Source organism: Molossus molossus, unplaced genomic scaffold (assembly GCF_014108415.1).
Source record: "Molossus molossus isolate mMolMol1 unplaced genomic scaffold, mMolMol1.p scaffold_m16_p_21, whole genome shotgun sequence".
Lineage (NCBI taxonomy): Eukaryota > Metazoa > Chordata > Mammalia > Chiroptera > Molossidae > Molossus > Molossus molossus.
This window is the reverse complement of record NW_023425357.1, coordinates 20,636,245-20,658,966: the sequence shown is the minus strand read 5'-3', so window position 1 is coordinate 20,658,966 and position 22,722 is coordinate 20,636,245. Positions and strand designations below refer to the sequence as shown.

At 48.4% G+C, this 22,722-nt stretch overlaps 1 protein-coding gene across 2 annotated transcripts; it reads left to right on the top strand.

Annotated features, from left to right (window-relative positions):
- Positions 1-13: 13 nt before the first annotated feature.
- On the top strand, positions 14-6,705 carry LOC118639463. Of its 2 annotated transcripts, XM_036275910.1 has the most exons (5): positions 14-135; positions 1,560-1,633; positions 4,589-4,756; positions 5,401-5,532; positions 6,453-6,589. In XM_036275910.1, the coding sequence occupies exons 2-5, from the start codon at positions 1,561-1,563 to the stop codon at positions 6,587-6,589; spliced, it is 510 nt and encodes a 169-aa protein (XP_036131803.1). In that variant the 5' UTR covers positions 14-135; position 1,560. The 2 variants fall into 2 exon arrangements, with proteins under 2 accessions (XP_036131803.1, XP_036131804.1); XM_036275911.1 differs by lacking the exon at positions 14-135 and having other exon boundaries at positions 1,561-1,633; positions 6,453-6,705.
- Positions 6,706-22,722: the final 16,017 nt, after the last annotated feature.

The following is a 22,722-nucleotide window of genomic DNA, read 5'->3' as shown; positions in this document are numbered from 1 at the left end:
CGAGGTGGAGTCCTCCACGATCCCGTGGTGCTTTGCGGCACGGCCTCGCTCTTTTCCGGTTGCGAGCAGCCGGGGTGTAGAGGGCGGTCGCGACGGGCACGGCGGGCACTGTGGGCTGCAGCTGGGCGGCGGCAGGTGAGACGAGTGGTGGCCGGCCCGCGCCCCCAGGACACTGGGGAGGGTCAGGGGCCGGAAGCCATCGGGTCTGGATGCCCGCCGCCCGGCGGCCGGGCGCTAGCAGGAAGCGGCGTTTGGCCCTCAGACCCGTTGACATTGAGGCTGGTCCGCGGGACTCCAGACTCAGGGCCCGCCGGGTAGCGGCTTATGTGCAGCCCAGAAGCATCCCTCCCGATTCCTCCTGCCCTGCCCCGATCGCGGACTGGCTTCGGGCTCTGACCTTGGATCGCCCGCTAGCCGAGGGCGCGGACCCAAGAGGCGGGTCGTCCCGCTGGCCTTCCGGGAGCGGCCCCGGGGCCTGCGTTGCAGCCTCTGCTCTGACCCCTTCAAACGATGTCTGCGCGACCTTCCCGGGTTAACGGGGCTCGGGTAGAGGCGCTCCGCTTCCCAGCCTGGAAGGCTCCCAGCGTCCACCCACGAGTGGGCCAGGCTGAGGGAGAATAGAGGCGAGACTGGAGGGAGTTCAGCTCTGACGTCATTCTTCTGTTTATTCGACCCTAAGTGGGGTATTTTCTGAATGTGTTGGGGAGCCTATTCATCATCAACAGCCCCCGGAAAGGTCCAATTTTAAAGGAGGGAAGGTAGGGGAGATGGGCCTGAATCTGGAAGGGCCCTGGCGAGGTGTGGGTCATGCAGGCCACCCGTTGTCTGCAGGGATTGGAATCGAACCAGGGCCGTGTTTGCAGCCTCTCTCCCTGAAGACCCCTTCCTAGATACTAAGGTGAATGCAGCCCGTGCCACAATGCTTGTGAGCCCTTCCTTACCCTTTCCCTCCAAACAGTGGAGCTTATGGCACCACAATGCTTTACCGTTTCTAGCTTTTTCTGTTCATCCTTACTGGAGGATATTTTTCCATTTATTTTTAAATAGAGTGAGGAGTGGAGAGAGAGAGAGAGAGAGAGAGAGAGAGAGAAAGCATGATGTGAGAGAGACACACTGATTGGTTGCCTCCCATATGACCCTGACCCAGGATCTGACATGCAACCCAGGTACTTGCCCTTGACTGAGAATCAAACCGGAGACCCTTGGGTCTGTGCTCTAACCGCTGAGCCAGACTGGCCAGGGCCTGTTTCTAGCAATTTTAGTCTTACTAAGATTTATTCTCCTTGTTTTTTAAGGAAGCCAGTTTTCTACTAATTGCTTGAAGTGTGTATGTATTATGGCACTTAGTTTATAATGAAGTTCCATAAAGACGTACTGACTACTAAGAAAAACCTTGCCCTAGATTATTCAGAGTCAGTAATGAACAGACCATTTATATTGGGGAGAAGAAAACAAAAGAATTGCATTGACTTCGAAAATGCACTGGGGCAAAAAGAAGAATCGTTTCTAATGGGTGTTTGCCCTCATTCATAGAGAAGGTGTACATTTTTATCTTTCAGAATGTTGACTACTAGAGTATTTAGCCTAATTGGCAAGCGAGCAATTTCCACCTCGGTGTGTGTACGAGCACATGGTAAGTTAACTTTTCTTGTTTTTGAATAGGCTGAGTTTCATTTTGCTCTAGCTATGTGTAAGGCCCCTTGCTGGAGTTTCGCACACAGATGGCTAAGTCCTCTTATTGAGGGACTTGAGGAGAGCGATATCTTTTAACAGAGGTTACGTAGTTCTAGATTAAAGATTATTTATGAATCATTGAATACTAGTCCTGGATCTTTGCTTACAAAGATCTTTGATTTTTCTCTTTTCCTTCCTCTAAAATTTTTCAAGTTCAAGTTCTACCCCTTTCAAGAGTTCTCAAATATACCTGATATCCTTCCCCTCAAAAAAACCTTTCAACTACTTACCTTTAATACTGTCTACATTATTGGGCATTGGAAGGGAAAGAGCTTAGGCTTCCTAACCTGAGCTGGGTTTAATCTCATTGTAGTTTTAGACTAGCTGTTTACTCTAGTTTTGTAAGGGAATCTGTTTTCTTACCTGAAATCTATATAAAGAGCTTAGTTCAGTGCTTGGTACATAGCAAGTTCAGTTTTGCACTTAGCAAGCATCTTCTTTGATCAGACACTGAGAATAAAAACAATACGAAATGTGGAATCTTTCCATAAGAGTGTTTGCATTCTGGAGAGGGACAGATGTATGAAGACAGGGTTTCAGTAACGGATGGCCCCTGAGGAGAAGCATTTAGCCCAACTAGGAGTTCATAGGAAGCTTCTGGAGGAGAGGTTTTGCTTTGCTGAAAGTCTGGTAGGTTTAACCTCGCATTCAAGAGGGGAATGGCATTCTAGGCAGAGGGAAAGTAAGCAAAAGGACAAAATTCGAATCAGCATGACAAGGTATGTTACTGAGAGGTCAAGTGCAAGGCTTGAGTGATGGATGATGAACTTGGAGAGCAAGGTTTATTCGGGTGAGGGGGTGTCTGTTAAAGCCGAAAGTCCGTTATGTAATAAAATGGGTTTTCTGAATACATGTAAAAAATTGACATGAGTTAGTTTACTGGTTTTTACTTATGTAGGTACAGTTGTGTAATTAAAATTAAGTGTGTATGAAAAGTTTAATTTCATAGAAAAGTTTCTATATGTATTACTGTAATTTTAAATTTATGCTGACTAGGTCTAATAAATGTGTGCATTCACTGGTCACCAAGAGTAAACAAATGCACACCGTTGGGGTATAGCTTAGCACACATTGGAACGACAATATTGGAGCAATGCATAAGAACTGCTGCAGAAAGTCACACTGTATGACAACAGAACCAATTATCGTGTATGTGATTGGTGTCATCACCTGCTAATCATTTTCCCAACTGTTTATGAGTGATGACTCTTGGATTTAAATATGTAGACTATAGTTGTAGATAAGTAATATATATATATATATATATATATATATTTTTTTTTTTTTTTTAAATCCTCACCTGAGGATATTTTTCCATTGATTTTCAGATAAAGTGGGAGGGTGAGAAGGAGGGAGGGAGGGAGAGAGGGAGAGAGAGAGAGAGAGAGAGAGAGGGAGAGAAAACATACATCGATATGAGAGAGACATATCGATTGGTTGCCCCCTGCACAACCCCTACCAGGGCTGGGTATTGAACCACAACTGAGGTACATGCCCTTGACCTGAATCAAACTCATGACTCTGGTCCTCTCTAACTGCCGACGCTCTTAACTGCCGAGCAAAACCAGCTAGGGCTAGGTAAGTAACGTTTATGTCGGCAAAATTACTTCAGTGTTTTTTCCAGTGTAGGGCCTATTTCCTAACATTTGTTTAAAATAACAGTGAATTAATAACAGCAACAAAAAAAACCTGTTAATTTAATTATAAGCAAATCTTGGTTAAAAGCATTTTTAAATTAACAGGGTGTTAATTTTAACATGACATACAGACTCGAAATTTTGCCCATTAATTCTAAAGTCCATTAAATCGAGGTTCTCAAAATCGAAAATTTACTGTATTTGAGCAGAAATCCCCATTTCATCTTCTCCACTTCCCCTGATAATTTGAGTTTACTTTGCCAGGAGTTTTTTTTCCTTAATGCGAGTCTATATACACAATTTACATTAAAAAACAAGAACAAAATCCTGATACTGTTTTCTGTGACTTGGTGAGTACACAGTTGTTTTTCTATTTTGAACACGTGGATTTCCTTCTCTCTACTGTTCTGTTTTCTGCCATACATATATCCCTTTGGTTCCCTTTCTCTGCTCTTTTTCTTTTCCAGAGTACTCATTTCTTAACATGCTCTGTAATTTACACGTCTGATATGTTTACTCTTTGTTTCCCACCTTGAGCATGTAGTCACCAGTAGGCAGGAATCTTTGTTCACTGATGATTTCAGCTGTCTAGAACCATGCTTAGCATAATAGCAGGTTATCAGTAAAACATTTGTTGAACAGGTAAATGAATGGCTCCATGATAACATTTCTAAGGGTCTAGCTAACTCCATTCTCTATTGGACACAGGTTTTTTGGTTATAATAAGCAATACTGCAATAACCATCTTTTCATATGTCTTTTGTTTCTCAACTTGGAACACATTTCTTTTATGAGCTTTACATTGTTTTTGTTCTTCCTCATTAGTTTGAGTCACTTACAGAGGGCCCTTCATTTAGTTTAGTCTCTGTCCAGGGCAGGGAATCCTGGAAGCCTTTGTCTATCTCTGTCTGAATACTGTTAGTTGTAAGAAGTGCTGCCTCTCTGAGTAGTTGCTCCTGTTTTGCTGTGATGAAAACTGCTTCTTTTTACTGTCTACCTACCGTCTTCATTCTGCCACCTGGGCCAGGCAGGATAAGCCTGCTTCCTGTTCCACATGATGGTCCTTCAGCTGTTTGACACAGTGGCTGCAGCTCCCTGGGATGACAGGTTTTCAGGGTGTGCGTGCATGTACTTATTTTGGTTTTGAGAAAGTACCACGTTGTTTGTAGCTCTGAATCTATGTGAATTTTTAAATATTTATCCAATGTACTTTTTAGGGAGTGTCGTGAAGAGTGAAGACTTTTCTCTCCCGAGTTATGTCGATCGGCGTGACTACCCCTTGCCTGATGTGGCCCACGTCAAGACCCTTTCTGCCAGCCAGAAGGCCTTGAAAGAGAAGGAGAAGAACCCCTGGAGCAGTCTGTCAATTGATGAAAAAGTTGAATGTGGGTACTGAAAGGCAGTGAGGCACACCGTGGGAGGGAGAATGTGTACTGTGAGCCCCAGGGCACAGAGACCAGCATGCGCTGGAGGCTCGGCGTGGCGCGTTTCTGTGGGGCTGCTTCAGGAGGCAGTTTCTGGGCCTGGACCTCTGCCCAGGCCCCTTTGTGTCTATGGGGCTCCAGCCCCTGGGGAGAAGCATGAACATGGATGCAAAGCAGCTGAGTTTGGGTCATTCCAGTGTGTAGCATGTGGATACAATGTCTCAGTGCCTCTGCTGGGGGAGGAGGGCTGGGTTTACTGTAAATTATTGATGGAAGATCAGCAAGACATTGTCAGGTAGGAAAGGAGAATGAAAATAATGTGATTAAGTTGATCCTTATACTGTAATCAATAGAAGAATTTGTTTTTTAATTTCTTTAATTTTTTTTTTTAACCAAAGCAAACTCCATGCATTTTCTTCCCTCCTTCACCCCTTATGTGTGCAAGTGCATGAGCATTTTACGGCCTCGGGCCTTTTTGTCGAATTCCTTAGTTCCATATTCATCCCTCACCGTCGCAAGGAGAAACGGTGGAGCACCGTGGGCGAGGGCGTGATTGGTCCACAGAACTCGTTATGCCCACAAATGGCTATTCTTTCTGCTTCCAGTGTATCGCATTAAGTTCAATGAGAGCTTTGCTGAAATGAACAGGAGCACGAATGAGTGGAAGACAATCGTGGGCGCTGCCATGTTCTTCATCGGCTTCACTGCTCTCGTTCTGATCTGGGAGAAGCACTATGGTGAGTAGAGAGGAAATGTGGGGCCGTGTACCTGGAGTGGTTCAGCTGCAAAGACCCCAGCAGCACAGGAGCTGGAGTTAGCCGGCACAGCTTCGTCTTCCAGTGCCCAGGGGTGAGCTGGGGCAGGGGCTCCCGCGGACTAGGGACCTTCATCCCAGGATTGTTGGTCATGGTGCGCAACTGGCTGTGTGAACTGAAGTTGTGTAAGCCAGAATCTCATTCATGGTGGGCCACACTTGCTTGGTAGTGAACTACTTACCCACTTTGTACAGCACACCACGTTTTCAGTAGATGATTATCTACTCACCAGTCAGTTATTAGAAGATGATGGAGTAAAGGTTCAATGAAAGAGAAGAAAACAAGTCATTGAAGGGCCGTTTCAGCTGTTTAGGGACTGCATCTCAATAATTAGAATTCTGGGTTTGAAGACCTAATAGTTTCTCCTTAGTGTTGGGGTTGTCTGTTCATTTTAGTGCTTCCTCTCCCAGGTTCTTTCTGTCCAGGCAGGTTAGGTATTCTTCCATTCTGAGTAGGTATAATCCTGTGTTTGTGGTTTGACTGGACATGGGTTAGCAGACCTGTGCCCATCTCTTTGATCTTCTCTCAAGTCACCTTTGGCTCTGTTTATACTTTGTGCTACCCTGTAGACCCTATTATCTATGTTATAGAGAAGACATGTTCATTTTAGCTTACGTGTTTAATTGCTAATTTACAAACAAAGGAATAATTTGGAACTATCAAGAGTTTTCAGTGCCCAGAATTCAAACCCAGTGTATTTGGGTGGGCGTTGGTGTTGAGGGGCAGATGGCTTCACTGACCTGCTCGCCAGTGTGTTGTGGCAGACCTAACCCATCTAGTGCATTGCCTTAGAAACAGCTAGCCAACACAGTGTCACCTCATGAAGTTGTTTTGGACCGTAGTGTATGGCCCCATCCCGCACACCTTTGAAAAGGAGTGGGTGGCCAAGCAGACCAAGAGGATGCTCGACATGAAGGTCAGCCCGATCCAGGGCTTCTCTGCCAAGTGGGACTACGACAAGAACGAGTGGAAGAAATAGAGCCCGCCATTCACATGCCTGAACCTCGCCTCTGTCATTTCCTTGTGGTTGAGTATATTCACTGGAAACTCTTATGCTGCAGTCCCAATGCTAATAAATGAGCAGTTTACATGAAATCCTTGTGAGCGATTCCTTGATGATAACTCAATGAAATGTGTTATTTGTAACTCAGTAGGTTTTTCCCAAGTGTCTGAAGTAAGTATGTTTTGGGTATAAATGAAATGGCAAAAACAAATTGTGTACAGGGACATCATATACAAGCTAAAAATATAGATTCCTCTGATGTGGGATGTTTTAATTAGGTTTATGATGACATTTTCGTGAGTAAAATTCCTTTATCGTAGCCAGACTGGCAGAAGTCACCATGGCCACTTTTCTTCTGGGACTGACCCTCTCCCCTTGTAATGATCAGTGTTGGTTGGGGTTGGTGGACGATGAGCCTGGGAAGGGCAGGGGGTCTCAGTGGGAGACTCATTTCCCTCCACCTGCTTATGGTATGCTGTTTCCTGGCTACTCAGCCTTTGATCCAAAAAGCTACAACAAAGCCAATGCCAGGTAAGGCAGTGATTTAAGGAGTGTTATCCTGGCCCTTGGCAAGTTTAGGATTATCATCCCATTGTCTTGTTCTGCCCCGTTCGAACCCCAGTTCTCTTTGCTGGTCTCTGGAGACACGTATGGAGAAGCAGAACAGATCCTGGAACACAAGCTGCTTGGCAGGAGCTACAGAGAATCTGGTGCAAAGGGGTGTCCCAGCAGTACTGGTGTAGGAATGAGGCGAGGGTGGAGAAGCCCAGCATTAAGTTGGAACTTTGCCCCTAGAGCTTGATTAAGGGAATATCTTGGGAGGAGGGCTTTAGGTAGTTACCAGTTTTATGTTAAGCGTAGGTTATTTATTTATTTATTTTTTTATCCTCACCCAAGGACATTTTTCCACTTTTTTGTTAAGATAGAGTGGGAGGTAGAAAGAGGAAGAGAGAGAGAAACATCGATGTACGACCAACCCGGGCCGGGGACAAACTGCAACCGAGGTACGTGCCCTTAGCGGGAACCGAACTCGGGTCTCTCTGAACCGCAGGCCGACCATCTAACCGCTGAGCCAAACCGGCCAGGGCTAGAGTAGGTTAAATGTAGCCTGTGACTCTAGTGTCTTCCGGCTGTTTAGAAATGCTCTTGATCCTTTACCCTCAAAGGGCCAGCTGACTTCCCTGGGAGGCTCTCCTGCCTGGTGGGAAAGAGGAAGTGTCTGGGAGCATGGGAGTCTGGCTGGGAGATGGCTTTGGCTACAAAGCTTGGGCCTCCCACTTGGGTGTCTTCCCAAGGTGGGCTCCTATGGTGGGGCTGAGGTGCCTGACCTGGCCCAAGGGTACCCCTGGCCCATCACCTGGCTCTTAAATGACAGTTGGTGGTGTACCTACCCTGGGCCAGGCACTCCAACGCCACGGTCTCGCTCAGAACAACCCCTAGAGAAGGGGCTGTTACCCTGGGTTGCATGTTGGAACCGAATGGGCTGGAGGCAGAGGGCTTTGCTTGAGTGGAAGCGAGTAGGTGGTAGAGATGGTGTTTGAAGGTCCCTCTGCGCCCCAAGCTGCTTCTGTCCTTGAAGAGCTCCAGTCTCCCTGAGCCCGAGACTTTCCATGGAGTAATCAGGCTCTCCTGGGCCTTCCCCTTACCTTGTAGGAACCCGCTGTCTTGAACTTGCTAAGAGGATTGCCACTTGTACACCAGTTTCAGATTCCAAGATGTGACTTGGAATCTCATCCTCTTCTGTTCTCTTTGTCCTTGTGAGCTTAGTCCTTAAAAAAAAAATCCCTTTAATGTCATTTTAGTGGGAATTTAGGAGGGAGTGGAGTTAATGCTCGATTCAGCTGACCATCCTTAAGCTGGGGGTCTACTTGACCACTGATTGATCATCTACATGTCATAGGGATATAATGATGGACATGACCCTTGGGGCCCTCACCCTCAGGAAGGACAAGTAAAACATTAATGGATAAAATAAAGAGAAGATTTAACAGTGCTCCTTGGGGCTGAGGGAGGGGTGTTTGGGTGGACGTGGGAACAATTGAGCTTGGCTGGGGAGGCCTCAACGAGCAGTTAATTTACATGTGAGCTGAGACTTGAATGGGAAGGATCCACGCACCCCAAAACTTGAGTGAAGGTAGGGGTGCAGGTGGAAATAGTTCCAAACTCAAAGGACGCAAAGCCCCCCTAAGGCGGCCAAACACTTCAGGCTACTGTCAAGCTCCAGGCTGGAGGCCTCACTGGCCCTTTTCCATTTGCAAGCTCCTTTATTTGCATCTTATTTGGTGGGGATGTAGACTTTTTAAAAAAATTTTTTTATCTTCACCTGAGGATACTTTTTTTGTATTTACCTTCAGATAGAGTGGGAGGAAGAGAGGGAGAAGAGAGAGAGAAACATCGATGTGAGGGAGACACATCGACTGGCTGCCACCTACTCGACCCCAGCCGGGGCCAGGGACAAACTGCAACCGAGGTACGTGCCCTTAGCGGGAACCGAACCTGGGTCTCTCTGGACTGTGAGCCGATGCTCTAACCGCTGAGCCAAACCAGCCAGGGCTAGACTTGTTTTGATATATGGAGGTTCATAAATGTGTAGAGCAATGTGCATAGTCTCTGAGTAGCCTAAGAGATGGGCCATGCCAGGTAAGTTATTGTCTCTCAGCTTCAAAACCACCCTTCCTTACTGGCTGATGGGTGCTGGCGCCGGGATGCTGCAAACTGAATTTCAGCTTGGCCAGCTGGCTTGGCTCCTGTCATTAGGGACCCCCACGGAGCCTAGGAGGCTGGAGGAGAAAGGAGCTCTTCTTGTTTGCTTCCTGTGTCCTGTCTGTTTCCATTTCCTGTCTGCTTCCTATCGGCTTCCTGTTTACTTCCTGTGAGCGTCACTCAGCATGTGTGTTCACCCCAGCAGTGGCCGTTCTTTCTGTAGCAGCAGCCGTGCGAGTTTTTGGTTGTTTCCACACGTGCAGGGTCAGCCTAAGCATATTTGAGAAGCCCAGGCACAGGTGCAGAGCAGCACACAGCAAGGCCTGAGATGTTGAGGGGTGTGTGCATGACCTGTGCAGCTCCGAGGCTGTCAGATGGGGCTTTGAGAAGCTGTCCCGGGTCCTACGAGGTGTCACAGGGTGCTCTCTGAAAGGGAGGCATGGTTAATGGTTAATTTTTTTTTTTTTTAAAGAACAACTGAATAAAGTGAACATTTATTTTTAATTTATCTTTGATACTGGTATTGAAGGGGAAAAGCTTTAATAGGTTAGGAGTGTAGCTAGTGCTATCTTTTGAATTTCCTTGGACCCAGAGAACTTTACAGAAATTCAGTTAAGACACCTTATTGTGTCTAATTTCACTCCAAAACTTGAACTTTTCTCCAGGAGTGACCAGTACTGTTCCTGCAGGTCTCAGACATGTTTGATACTGACTCCATCCACAGTATGGTAGTTCTATTTTTATTTTATTTTATTTATTAAAAATAATATTTTTTCTTTATTGATTTTAGAGAGAGAGGAAGAGAGAGATAGAAACATTGATGAGAGAGAACATCGATTGGCTGCCTCATGCATGCTCCCCGCTGGGCCACAACCCTGGCATGTGCCCTGACCAGGAATGGAACCGGTGACCTCTTGGTGCACGGGTCGCTGCTCAACCACTGAGCCACACCGGCTGGGCGGTAGTTCTATTTTTAATGTGAGGATCCTATATACTATTTGTTATTGTGGCTGTACCAGTTTACATTCCCACCAACAGGTGCCCAAGGGTTCCCTTTTCTCTACATCCAAGCTAGCACTTGATAATTGCTCTTATCTTTTTGATAATACCCATTCTAATAGGCACGAGGTAATATCTCCTTGAGGTGTTAACTTGCATTTCTTTAATGACTAGTGATGTTAAATGTCTTTTCAGGTACCTGTTGACCTTTAGTGTATTTTCTTTGGAAACATGTCTATTCAGGTTCTTTGCCCATTTGAGGTATGGGTAATTTGTACTTGTGTCCTCATCATCCCTGCACCACAGTTCCCGACCCAGAACAGGGGCCCAGATGCCTTTTAAAGGGTTGTCTGCAACTTGCAGGTATCTCAAATCCTGCAATTGGACCTGTGGCCTGGAGAGTTAGACCTGGTATTTCAGTGGGCTGCATTCTCAGTTCTGAACAGCAGAGGGTGCGCTGAGACCTAACCCATCTGTTTGTGGAGAGGGGCGTGCAGAGCGAGCAGGGGCTTTCTTCTGGAGCTTTCTCCAGCCCAGAGGGTGAGGTATGGATGGCATAGTTGTTCACACACCCTCCTCTTCATGTGTTTTTACTCATAGTCGTACTTCATCTATAGGCAAGGGATTCCCAGGGCAGCTCTGGCCACACCGTCACTCGCCAGGCTTTAACTGATTTCCTCTCCAGCTGCTTTTTCTGTCCTGCAGAATCATCAGGCCCACGGGGACACCCTGCTCCAGGTGGCAGCTCTGTGGGCTGGAAACTTATTTCACCACCAGGGATCTTGGCATGGGCTCTGATTTGGCACAGATCCCGAAAGCCAAACATAACATACCAGGGTCTGATGTAGGCTTACAAACTGGAAAAAAATGTTTCTGAGAGCCAGTTGCAGGTAACTACTGACACCACTGCACTCTAAGTCAAAGTGCACAGGACTTTATTTATTTATTAAAATAAAAATTTTTTTAATCCTTACCAGAGGGTATTCTTCTATTTATCTTCAGATAGAGTGGGAGGGAGAGAGAGAAACATCGAGAGGGACACATAGACAGGTTGCCTCCCACATGACCCCGACCAGGGCTGGGGACAAACTGCGACCGAGGTACATGCCCTTGACTGGAACCGAACCCATGACTCATTGGTCCTCGGGCCGACGCTCTAACCGCTGAACCAAACCGGCCAGGGCAGAACTTTATTTTTGAAGCAGGCTGGCAAGGAAGGGGTTCAGTGGACGGTCGCCAACTCAGGCTGCCTGGGTCCCAGCCTTGGCTTCCTGCCCTTCATGTATTATTTCCTTATTTGAACTATGAGGTTATTCTCCTCAATGTACCAATTGAGGGAGGGGCATAGAGAGTTTGGGTTAAGTGACTTGCCCAAGGTCCACAAAGCCAGTGAAAGCAGAGCTGGGCCTCGAATTCCTGTTGGCCTGTGCTAGAGCCCAGTCAATGCCTGCCGTGTTGCTGTTTTTGCTTGGGTACCTTGTACAACTCCTAGCACATAGTAGGTGCTCAGTAAATGTTCATTGAATAAACAAACATGCCCAAATCCTCAGGGGCTTCTCAAAGGACTTCCTTATCTTTTGCCTTAACAGCCACCTCCCACCCAAACTAAATTAAAAGTCAACAACAAAACCAGCTAAACTCAGATGCCCACTGCTCTCCAACTGACCAGTTACTTCCTGAGCCCCCTTCCTGCCCTGCCCTGCCCTGCAGGCAGCACCTCTTCCTGGGATGGGTGTTAGGCATGTTGTATGATGCGAGTGGCAGATACATGGAAAGCAGGATTGTCATCCTTGGGGATTAGACCCCTTTCAGAATCTGATGGATGTTCGGGTTGCTACTCAAAAATGCACTCATTGAGCCCTGGCCAGTTTGGCTCAGCGGTTAGAGCGTCGGCCTGCAGTCCGGAGAGACCCGGGTTCAGTTCCCGCTAAGGGCGCGTACTTCGGTTGCAGTTTGTCCCCGGCCCTGGTTGGTCGTGCGGGTGGCAGCCACTCGATGTGTCCCTTTCACGTCGATGTTTCTCTCTCTCTCTCCCTTCCTCTCTCTCCCTCCCACTCTATCTGTACAAAAAATGGAAAAATATCCTCGGGTGAGGATTAAAAAAAAAAAAAATGCACTCATTGGGACCCAGCCCCATTTCTTCCGAGTCTGAGGCAGGTCAAGGGTGACCAACTTGTCTTGGTTTTCCTGGGACAGTCCCAGTTTTAGCACTCAAGCTCTGCAGCCTTGTGTTGCACTTTAGCAGATCGATTCTGCTGATTACTGTGGCAGAAAACAGCTCTAACTTGGTATTTTTGTAATTTATTTTAAAAAATTAAAAAATTTTAAATTACAGTTGACATTTAATATTACATGAGTTCCAGTTGCGTGGCATAGTGGTTAGACATTTATATAATGTACGAAGTGATTTCCCCCCATGTCTAGGATCCACCTGGCACCCTACAGTTATCACAATGTTATTGATTATATTCCCCATGCTGTACTTCCCATCCCTGTGACTATTATGTAACTGCCAATTTGTACTTCTTAATCCCTTCACCCTTTTCACCCAGGACATGTAGGGTGTCCCAACAGGAGCAAGACAAAACCACCAAGCACAGGACATGTCAATGCAGCAGTCTGCACATCCTGGAACACCTCGGTCCCTACCGGAAGGGTTGTTCACTCGACCAAGGAACCATGTTATGAGCTGGGCATCCCTCCAAGGACGCTGACATTTTATTAGGAAATTCATCATGACACAAGTCTTCATTCCAGTGTTTCTCAGTCCAGCCTGCACATTACGGTCACCTGGGCAACTAGTTAAAGGCACGGAGGCCCTGCCGGTTTGTGTCAGTGGTTAGAGTGTCGGTCCTCCGACCAAAGCGTGGCAGGTTTGATTCTAGTGCCTCGATTGTGGTTCAGTCCCCGGCCCTGGTCGGGGTCATGCGGGAGGCAGTCAATTGATACAGCGATGTTTCTCTCCCTCCTTCTCACTGTCTCAAGATAAATGGAAAAATATACTCAGGTGAGGATTTAAAAAAAAAAAAAAAAATCCTGAGGCCTGGGCCTTATTCTACATGCATCTGTAAGGTTTAAAATCTGCCCCAAGTGATTCAATTGCAGGTTCAAACCACTGTGTTATTCCAGGTTGCCAGAGAAACTGGTGGAAAACCGACCTCTTCTTTGACTGTGGGTTCCAATATCAGAACCTCCAGGGAGTGAATCTGGGGTCAACAAGCCCACAGGTGCTATTGAGGCCAGGCTGGGGGGAGGCTCCACTTCACCCAAATAAGCTCGGTAGCAAGGGGTTCCAGCTGCTGAGGCAGGTTGGTGGGGGAGGGGTGACGAGGTACCATTTACACAGGCAGCATCTCTCAGGACGGCCCCCATCTGCCCACACTCGAATCTGACACCTTCACTAAGGCTGCGTGGAAGCGGGTGTCATATCCCATGTGAACACAAGGTGGCATCCGGGCTCCGTGCTTGCCCTTGGGCCCACAGAGGCTGGCTCTGCGTGAAAATATTTTTTTCTCTGGTCAAACTTGCCTCCTGGAAAGTCAGATGGAGATTTTGCACAATCTGGACTGTGGGGCAATGGCCTGAATTGTTCTGCCGTGTGCGTGACATTCCTTTAAAAGTCTTGTGTCTGATTGTGAAAATCCATGGGAATTTTAATTTTGCTTCATGATACGGCTGTATTTGTTTTAAAATATAAATAGTTATTTCCACAAATTACAAGTACAGTTGCCCCCCCTCCCCAAAAAATGCTTTCGCAGGCTTCTGCGAAAATGCTTTCTTAGCACTGCACATGGCGGGTAAATGGGCCTTCTCTGGCTTGAGAAGCTCAGAGCTACACGATTGGGCCACGTCCGCCTCCTGGCATGTGCAGGGGAGACTGAGACCGACCCCTTGTTCATGTCCTCAGCGATGCTGGACTGCTGGGGAAGCATTTTCCTCTCCTCAGTAAATCCCAGTTTACTTATCAACGTGTCGTTACCAAATTAGGCACGAACTGCTGTCCATTTCCGCGCTCCTGAGCCTTCGAGGATGAATCTTCGCAAAGGAGCTGAAAGCCATCTGGGAGAGCCGGTCGATGTCGCTTTGGAAAGGGGAAATAGAAACTCAGGGAGCTGGGCGGGGAGGGCGCCGTGAGGTGGGGAAGCCAGCTCGGAATCGAGCCAGAGGTGCCTGGCTGTGCCTTCCCTCTTCCTGCCTGCTTTCTCTGCCTGTCCCTGGGCAGCTGGCGAGATTCCGGAGCAAACCCTAAAGCTCTGGCCAGACACAGTGGAGCTCCCTAAATGCCCACTGGACTCATGGACCCCCAGAACTGATGCTGCCACTTCGTCACCCAGGGTCTGTCCAGGTCGATGATGTGGTTCTCACGCTGACAGCACCGGGTGGTAAGAGGAAAGCAAGGTTTCCGGAGACCTCTTCAGGGTCTTTTTATTTTGACTCTGGCTCTCAGCATAAAGTCACCGAGTCCAGGCTCAGCCTCCTTGCCCTCCAGAGCACAGAGCGGCGCTCGAAGGCCTTCGCCCTTCCTGCTCCCCCCGCCCCGGCCCCACCCGAAGGGAGACTTGTTTTCTCCAGAGCGTTGAACAGCCGGGGTCATGCTTCTGGCCCTGAGCTCTGTGGACCTTGGATGTCTATGGGGTGGCCTGGGGTGGAGGGCGGGTATGTGTGTGTAGTTAGTGTCTGAAAAGCCACAGGGATAAACAGGGCGTGATTTCTTGGGTCATCATTGTGACTCCAAAGTTTTGGGGAAAAAATCTTGTTTATAAGTAAAACAAACGTGTATGCCATTGAATGGAATGAAACGCTCAAGTCAGTTTTAAAGATAAGACCACAACTTCAAACGGATTTGCATGGGGGCCAGCGTGAGCGACCCTTGGAGGGGTTCCTCTCCTCTGCTTGAAGCAACTTGAAGAATGAGTCCATCAACAAACATTTCTTGAGTACCTACTATGTGCAAGGCCCTGTGCTAGACATTGGGGGGCAGTCAATGGGAGATACAGCTTTTGCTCAAGAGGGTCTCATGGTCTAGTGAGGAGTCTTAGCTTCATCTTCATCATCATCATCATCATCGTCACCATCCTCACCTCCATCTTCATAAGCTCCAAAACACCTGTGTCTGTTTTGTCCCCCACTGTGACTCCAGCTTCTAGATATTGCCTGACACATATTAGGTACTTACTAAATATTTACCGAATGAGTGCCTCTTCATCATTTAATTATGCTAACATTTATGTTGTGTATTATCTCAGTTACTGCTCACTATAATCTTAAGAGGTAGCAAGTATAATTATCTGTTCCAGATGGGGTTCAACAACTTCCAAAGGCTGCGTGCCAGGATCTAAACCCCAGTCTGCCCAGCTGCGGAGCCTGGGCATTCCCCTCTGAACCAGGGTGGCTCGAGGCTCCTGCTGTAGCCATCACGTAGGACTTGAGCTCTGAGGGCATGAGCCCTCGAGGCTGGCGTGGTCAGGGATGGCTTTGCTTTAGCTTCTCTGAAGGATACGGAGACAATTCAGTGTCCAGATACCAGAGAGCACCAGCTGGAGTTGACTGTGTGTGTCCAGAGGTGTGACCAGTAGGGGATTTAGGCAGCAATTTCATGTTAGAGGCCTCTTGGTCAGTGGCCATGTTGGATCCTGGTGCAGCCCAGGTGTTTCCACACACGCTGTGGCCATGCCGGGTGGGAGGGGGACTCATGGATTTCCCCTTAGATCAGTCGCCTGCTGGGGTCACCTGTAAAGCAGAATCACAAGGCTGTCCCGGAGGACTTTCCCAGCCATTATGGCCACCACTTCCTCAAACTTCTCCGAGGCCAAGGTGGAAAACACCAGGTCGGGATCCGCATGAGTCTGGGAGAGCCACTATTCTGGGGCTGCAGGGGAGATGGGCTGGAGAGACCCAGAACTCACGTCAGGTGCCCGGATTCACGGTTAGGTCACTGCTGACCACCAGGGTTGTCTGGTGTATGAGTCCTGTGGTTATCACAACAGATTACCCCAAACTGGGGGGCTTAAAACAACAGGAGTTTATTCTCCTTCAGTTCTGGAGGCCAGAAGCCTGAAATCAGGGTGTGGGAAGGCCACAGTCCCTTTGGAGGTTCTAGGGGAGGGTCCTTTCTTGCATTTTTCAGTGGGTCCAGGCATTCTTGGGCTTGTGGCTACATCACTCCAATCTCTGTCTCTGTCTCTGTCTTCACATGGTCTTCCCTGTGTCTGTATAACATTCTTCTCCTTTCTTTTAATGACACTTGGCATTAGATTTAGGTCCCACCCTACTCCAGCATGCCCTTATCTTAACTAATTACATCTGCAAAGACCCTATTTCCAAATAAGGTCACCACAGGTACCAGGAGCTAGACTTCAGTAACTATATCTTTTCGGGGGACACAGTTTAATCCCAACAGATGGCATTGCTGCCCTTAGACAATTATATGGCACAAGGCTTACCAGGTCTCTGTCATGGCTGGTCGTAATAAATGACCAGAGCATTTGAGCTTGAACTTGCTTAAGGAGGTAGCCTTCTTCAGAGAACAGGGGGCATCTATTGTCCCTGCCACCCCTCTTCCCCATGACCCTGAGCCCCCTGCAGCATCCCAGTCCTCTGCCAGATGTTGGTCACATGACCCGCCTTGGTCTACTGGATTCCAGGACTCCTGCGGGAGGGACTGGGGAAGTACCCCTTTTTGCTGTAGATGGAGCCGTGAGGGTGAGTGAACCCACCCCGGGACCTGGGTGGAGTGAGTCCACCTGACAATGAAGCCAACAGAGGAAACTAGAGCCAGAGATGGGGAGAGACTTGGCTCTCTGTTGTGATGTGAGCCCCTGGATTCAGCCTTACCTGAGCCCAGCTATTCCTGGACCTTTTGCCCAGCAGAGCCAACAAATTCCTGTTTTCTCCTTTATTTGTGCAAGCCAGATTAAGTTGGATTTTTAAAAAAATCATAATCGAAAGAGCCCAATTGAAAAACACAGGTTCAAAGACTGGGAATCACCACCTCTTTGAAAATCCAACACAGACTTGGTCGTGTGATCAAGCCCATAGGCTCAGTGGATCTCTTTCACGGATCTTCTAGCTCTCGGGCTGAAATTGATTTGAAAATAAAAAGCTAAAAAGTTCTTGGAAGCCCACACTGGAGCCTTTCTAGGTCCTGAGATTAGAGGAGACAGAGCTGTGTATGGGCGTCGCTCTTCTTCCCAGACGCGGAGCAGGTGGCGGTGTGGAGCATCCATGCCCCGGTCTCCTGCTCTGAGCAGGGCTCCTTCCCCTCCTCTCACAGCAGCCATCGTAGCATTCCCTTCCGGACTTGTCGGGGCAGGAGAACGTGTCCTCAACACTGCCGGGAGGTGATTAGGTTGGTGGGGCCACACTGGGGAGCCGTCCACCATACCGGCAAAGCTGGGCACGTGGACCCCTGCAGCATCTGAGGATACGCACAGTGGCACTGTTTAAAATAGAAAAAACTTGCCTGGCTGGTGTGGCTCAGTGGCTGAGCATCAGCCCGTGCACCAAGAGGTCGCCAGTTCGATTCCTGGTCAGGGCACATGCCCAGGTTGTGGGCCCGATCCCCAGTGGGGGGCATGCAGGAGGCGGCCAATCGATGTTCTCTCTCATTGATGTTTCTATCCCTCTCTCCCTCTCCTTTCCTCTCTCTCTAAAATCAATAAAGAAAAAAAACATTTAAAATAGAAAAAGCTGGAAACAACCCAACTGTTGCTCAAGAGGGGATGGACCGTGGTGTGGCCGCACCAGAGTAACGTCCAGCAGTAGGTCTGGACGCAGCAGATCTACGTGTATCAACCAGGAAGACCTTGGAGCCTCGGTGGAGGGACAGTGGGAGGTCCTGAGGGTGTCAACCGTGTGAAGCCATGATGGACAGATGTTAGACCAGGCAGTGATGTACCATTCTCATGGACACCTTCCTCTGTGGGAAAGGATACGACGATGGGCATGCAGGATTGTGCACCTGCAGGGAAGGGGCAGCCCCTGGGTTGGGTGGGGATCTGGAGGAGAACAAGGGGCCCCTCTCTTTCTGTGGTGTTTTAGGTCTTGACCAGACTCTGAAGCAAACACAGTAAAATTCACTCCAGGGCTCACTCTCGGTGTCTCCACAGGTTCTCTGTGAAGCCTGGGCTCAGAGGCACATGCGCGCGCACACACACACACACACACACACACTGGACACACATGCTCAAACATACACACACGCATCACAGTGCATGTGCACATGCATACAAGACCATGTACGCATATGAATACATGTACATGCAAACACACACACACCTATGTACACACATGCACACACATGCACTGAATACTGACAGCTTTATTTAAGTCTCTAGACTCCCACATGCTGGATCTACCCTAGGACTGCTCGGTTATGTGGCTCCATAAATTCCTTTTCCCTCTGCTTAGTCAGGATAGGTGGGTTCCTGTTACTGGTAGCTGAAGACCCCAAAACACTTCACGGGTCAAGTTGGGGGCCTCGGACCCCTGGGAAACCTTTTAACCATGGATCTCTAGTCCACCCTCCCTAAGACATAGGTGAAAAGCTCAGGGTCAGCGAGGTGAGCTGTACAGGTGTCAACAACAGCCTGTTACTGCGTAAAAGTGTTTTCAACTTGAAGCAACCCCAGAAAACAAAACCTCGAAATCCAGACCCTGCCCCAACACCACTGGCACAGAAGGAGCCAGCGGGTGGGTGTGGGGATGAGGGTCTCGGGGACCACGCCCCTGCCCTGAGTCCAGGCTCTTCCTGAGTTTACTCCACACAGAGCCTGTTGTCGCCAGACTTACGCTCATGGAGACTGAGAGTTGGTCACTGGCCATGAAACCCTCACGAGATTTTTCAAATAATAATATATAACCAGGGTCTGGAGCAGTTGAACGCTGAGCTATTTATGTTGTGAGTGAATTATGTATTTTTGTCCATTTGCTGAGAACAGATCTCTCAGATGTTTACGTAATAAAGATCCCCGCAGGTCTCAGAATCAGAGAAGCCAATGTTTGTTTCAGATGTCTGAGCAGCCTGAATTTTTCTGTCCTTGGGCTTGAGAAACAGCCGATTCGTCCAGTCCAGGTTGCTGTGGATGGTCTCCCTTGGGTTCTTTTTTTTTTTTTTTTTTTTTTATTATCCTCACCTGAGGATACTTTTTGATATTTGTTCAGATAGAGTGGGGGGTGGGGGGGAGAGAAACATCGACGTGAAAGGGACACATCGAGTGGTTGCCACCCACACGACCCAACCAGGGCCGGGGACAAACTGCAACTGAGGTATGTGCCCTTAGCGGGAACCGAACCCAAGTCTCTCCAGACCGCAGGCCGACACTGTAACCGGCCAGGGCTCCCTCGGGTTCTTATAAAGGAGATGAGGTAGCCCTCAGAGCCAGCGGGGGCTGTGGAGGGGCCCTTGTCAGGGCTGTGGTTCGAGGGCCAGGGAGGTCCTGGCTTTGCTTTTGTATTGTCTGCTGGGAGCTTAAATCCTGAGGTCATGTTTCGGGATACACAGCGGAGCCCAGTGTCTTTGATGCAAAGACCGACCACCAGAATATTGGCCAGTATTTCTGAGTATTTACTCAGTGTTAGGGAAGAGGTCAGTGCAGGTGGGTTTTGGTTTTTGCTCTAATTAACATTATGAAATATTTCAGACACACAGAATTGTCTACAGGATGATACAACGAACCCCATGGATCCGTCATCTGGCTTAAGAAACAAAACATTAACGGAGACCCCTTCTGGACCACCCCTGCAGTTCTCAATCCCCCAAAGAAGTGACGTTCTCCTCCACCTAGGTGCTTTCCCTGCCCCTCAGTTTCCTTCCAAAAGGTGTGACTCTGGGAGTGATTCTTTACCCTTCCCAAGGACCCCTGAGCCTCCTGGACCGCAGCCTTCAGAGTGGCCCTTGAGGCCCTTCAGCACCTGGGACAGTGAGTGGCCCCGTCCCAGTTCTGGTGGACACCTCCCCTCCCCCCACGCCGCCTGATCCTGGTCAGCTGTGTCAGTTCCCTCTGCCTCTGCAGTTTCCTCATCCAAACCTCAGGGGTCACAGCGGTGGGGGGGCCCTCAGCAGGGCTGTTGGGAACATGGGCTCGCTCCCCACTCTGGTGGACAGGAAGCCTTGGTAAATATTAGTGGTTATTATTATTGTGCAACCTCCAGACACATTCGGGCACCGTTTCTCATGGAGATGGAGGAAAGGGAGCTGCTTTCACCGTGTTCTTGGGGTGCACTGGGGCTCATCCCCCACCTCGGCTGGACCATCCTAGCCTGTTCAGAAACAATCAGCACTGGACTCCTTCCCCAAAATAAAAAAGCAAAAGAAAGGGGTTTCTTCATAAGCTGTTTAGCAACCCGGGGAGGGAAAAACAATCAGAGACGTGGAAACAGCTCAGGGGGGTGGGGGGGTGGGGGGAGTCGGCTCTGCAGGGATCTGGCTCTTCCCTGTGGTGAGCCCACAGGGCCCCAGCCCATGCTGCAGAGGCTGTGCACTTGGGTAAAGGGGAACAGGAAAGGCATGGCAGGTTGCACAACTCCTAGCCCAGATTGGGGCCGGACAACCACAGGCGTTGGCGCAGGAAGCGCCCCCCGCCTGGACTCGCGGGCCCCTTCGTGCGGGGTGGGCGCCCTGAAAGCCAAGGGTCGGTAGGTGCGCAGAGCGTGCTGACTCCCCGCTCCGGGCTTGCAGCTCTCCTACGTCCTCTCCCAGGAAGCCCCTGGAACTCTCCACAGGGACTATGTTCTTCCCACTCAGCACCCTTCTCGTATCCTGCTTCTTAGCATCCACTCTCCCATGATGCCTTGGAGTACATGTAATTTATTTTCTAATAGCTATATAAGCAAGTCTATTAGAGAAAGTTTTACACAAGAAAACCAACCTACCCATTATCTCACCATCCCAACACCACAGCTATTGTAATTTTGGTGTATTTCCTTCCATATTTTCCCCTCATGCCTGTATTTGCATATGATAGAAGCATAGCGTGGGCATAACTGGGAGGCCAATTCTTTACCCAACACAATCTCATGAGCATTTCTCCATGCTGCTGTGGTTCTTTCTCTTTCTTTTTTTAAATCCTCACCCAAGGATATTTTTCCATTTATCTTCAGATAGCGTGGGAGAGAGAGGGAGAGCGAAAAGGAGAGAGTGAGCAATAAACATCGACGTGAGAGGGACACATCGACTGGTTGCCTCCCGCATGACCTTGACCAGGGCCAGGGACGAACTGCAACTGAGGTACGTGCCCTTGACGGAAATCGAACCTGCGACTCATTGCTCCGTGGGCCGACGCTCTACTGCTGAACCAAACCGGCCAGGGCCCTGCTGTGGTTTTCATACTTATTCTCACCAGCCCTGGGTGTTCAAACTGTTGTTTAAGTTGTAAGTTTTTTTTTTTTTTTTTATCCTCATTCGAGGACATTTTTCCATTTTTTGTACAGACAGAGTGGGAGGGAGAGAGAGGAAGAGAGAGAGAGGGAAACATCGATGTGAAAGGGACACATCGAGTGGCTGCCACCTACACGACCAACCAGGGCCGGGGACAAACTGCAACCGAGGTACATGCCCTTAGCGGGAACCGAACCCGGGCCTCTCCGGACCGCAGGCGGGCGCTCTAACCGCTGAGCCAAACCGGCCAGGGCTAGTTGTAAGTTTTTACCAAAGCACTCTAGCCCTGGCTGGTGTGGCTCAGCTGGTTGGAACATTGTCTCGTGCACCGGAAGTTGGTGGCTTCGATCCCTGGTTGGGGCGGGTGCGGGAGGGAACCAATTGATGTGTCTCTCACATCAATGTTTCTTTCTCTCTCTCCCTCTCCCTTTCTCCCTTTCTAAGATCAATTAAAAATTATATATATAAACAAGCACTTTAGTGTGGAAAAATTCCAAACAGATATAAAAGTAGAGTGAGTAGTAAAAGGGATCTCCACGTTCTCATCATCCAGTTTCAACAATTATAGGCGTGTGTGGCTCACCTGCCCTGAGCTTAAAAATAAAAAACCAAACTGGTAGAATATACGTAACTAAAAGCTGTCGTTGAAGCCATTTGTAAGTGTTTAGTTCAGTGGCATTAAGGACATTCACTTTGTTCCGTAATCAGCACCACCATCATCTCCAAAACTTTGTTATCATCCCAAACTGAAACTTTGTACCCATTAAAAATGAACTCCCCTTTCTCTCTCCCCAGCCACTGATAACCACTTTTGTTTCCATGAATTTGATTACTTAGCTGCCTCATTTAAGTGACATAATATTTGACCTTTTGTGTCTGGCTTCTTTCACTTATCATGATGTTTTCAAGATTCATCCATGGCGTAGCATGTGTTAGAATTTCATTTTTTATTTCTGAATAATATTCCATTGTATGCATGGACCACATTTTGTTTATCCATTCATTTTTTTTTTTTTAATCCTCACCCAAG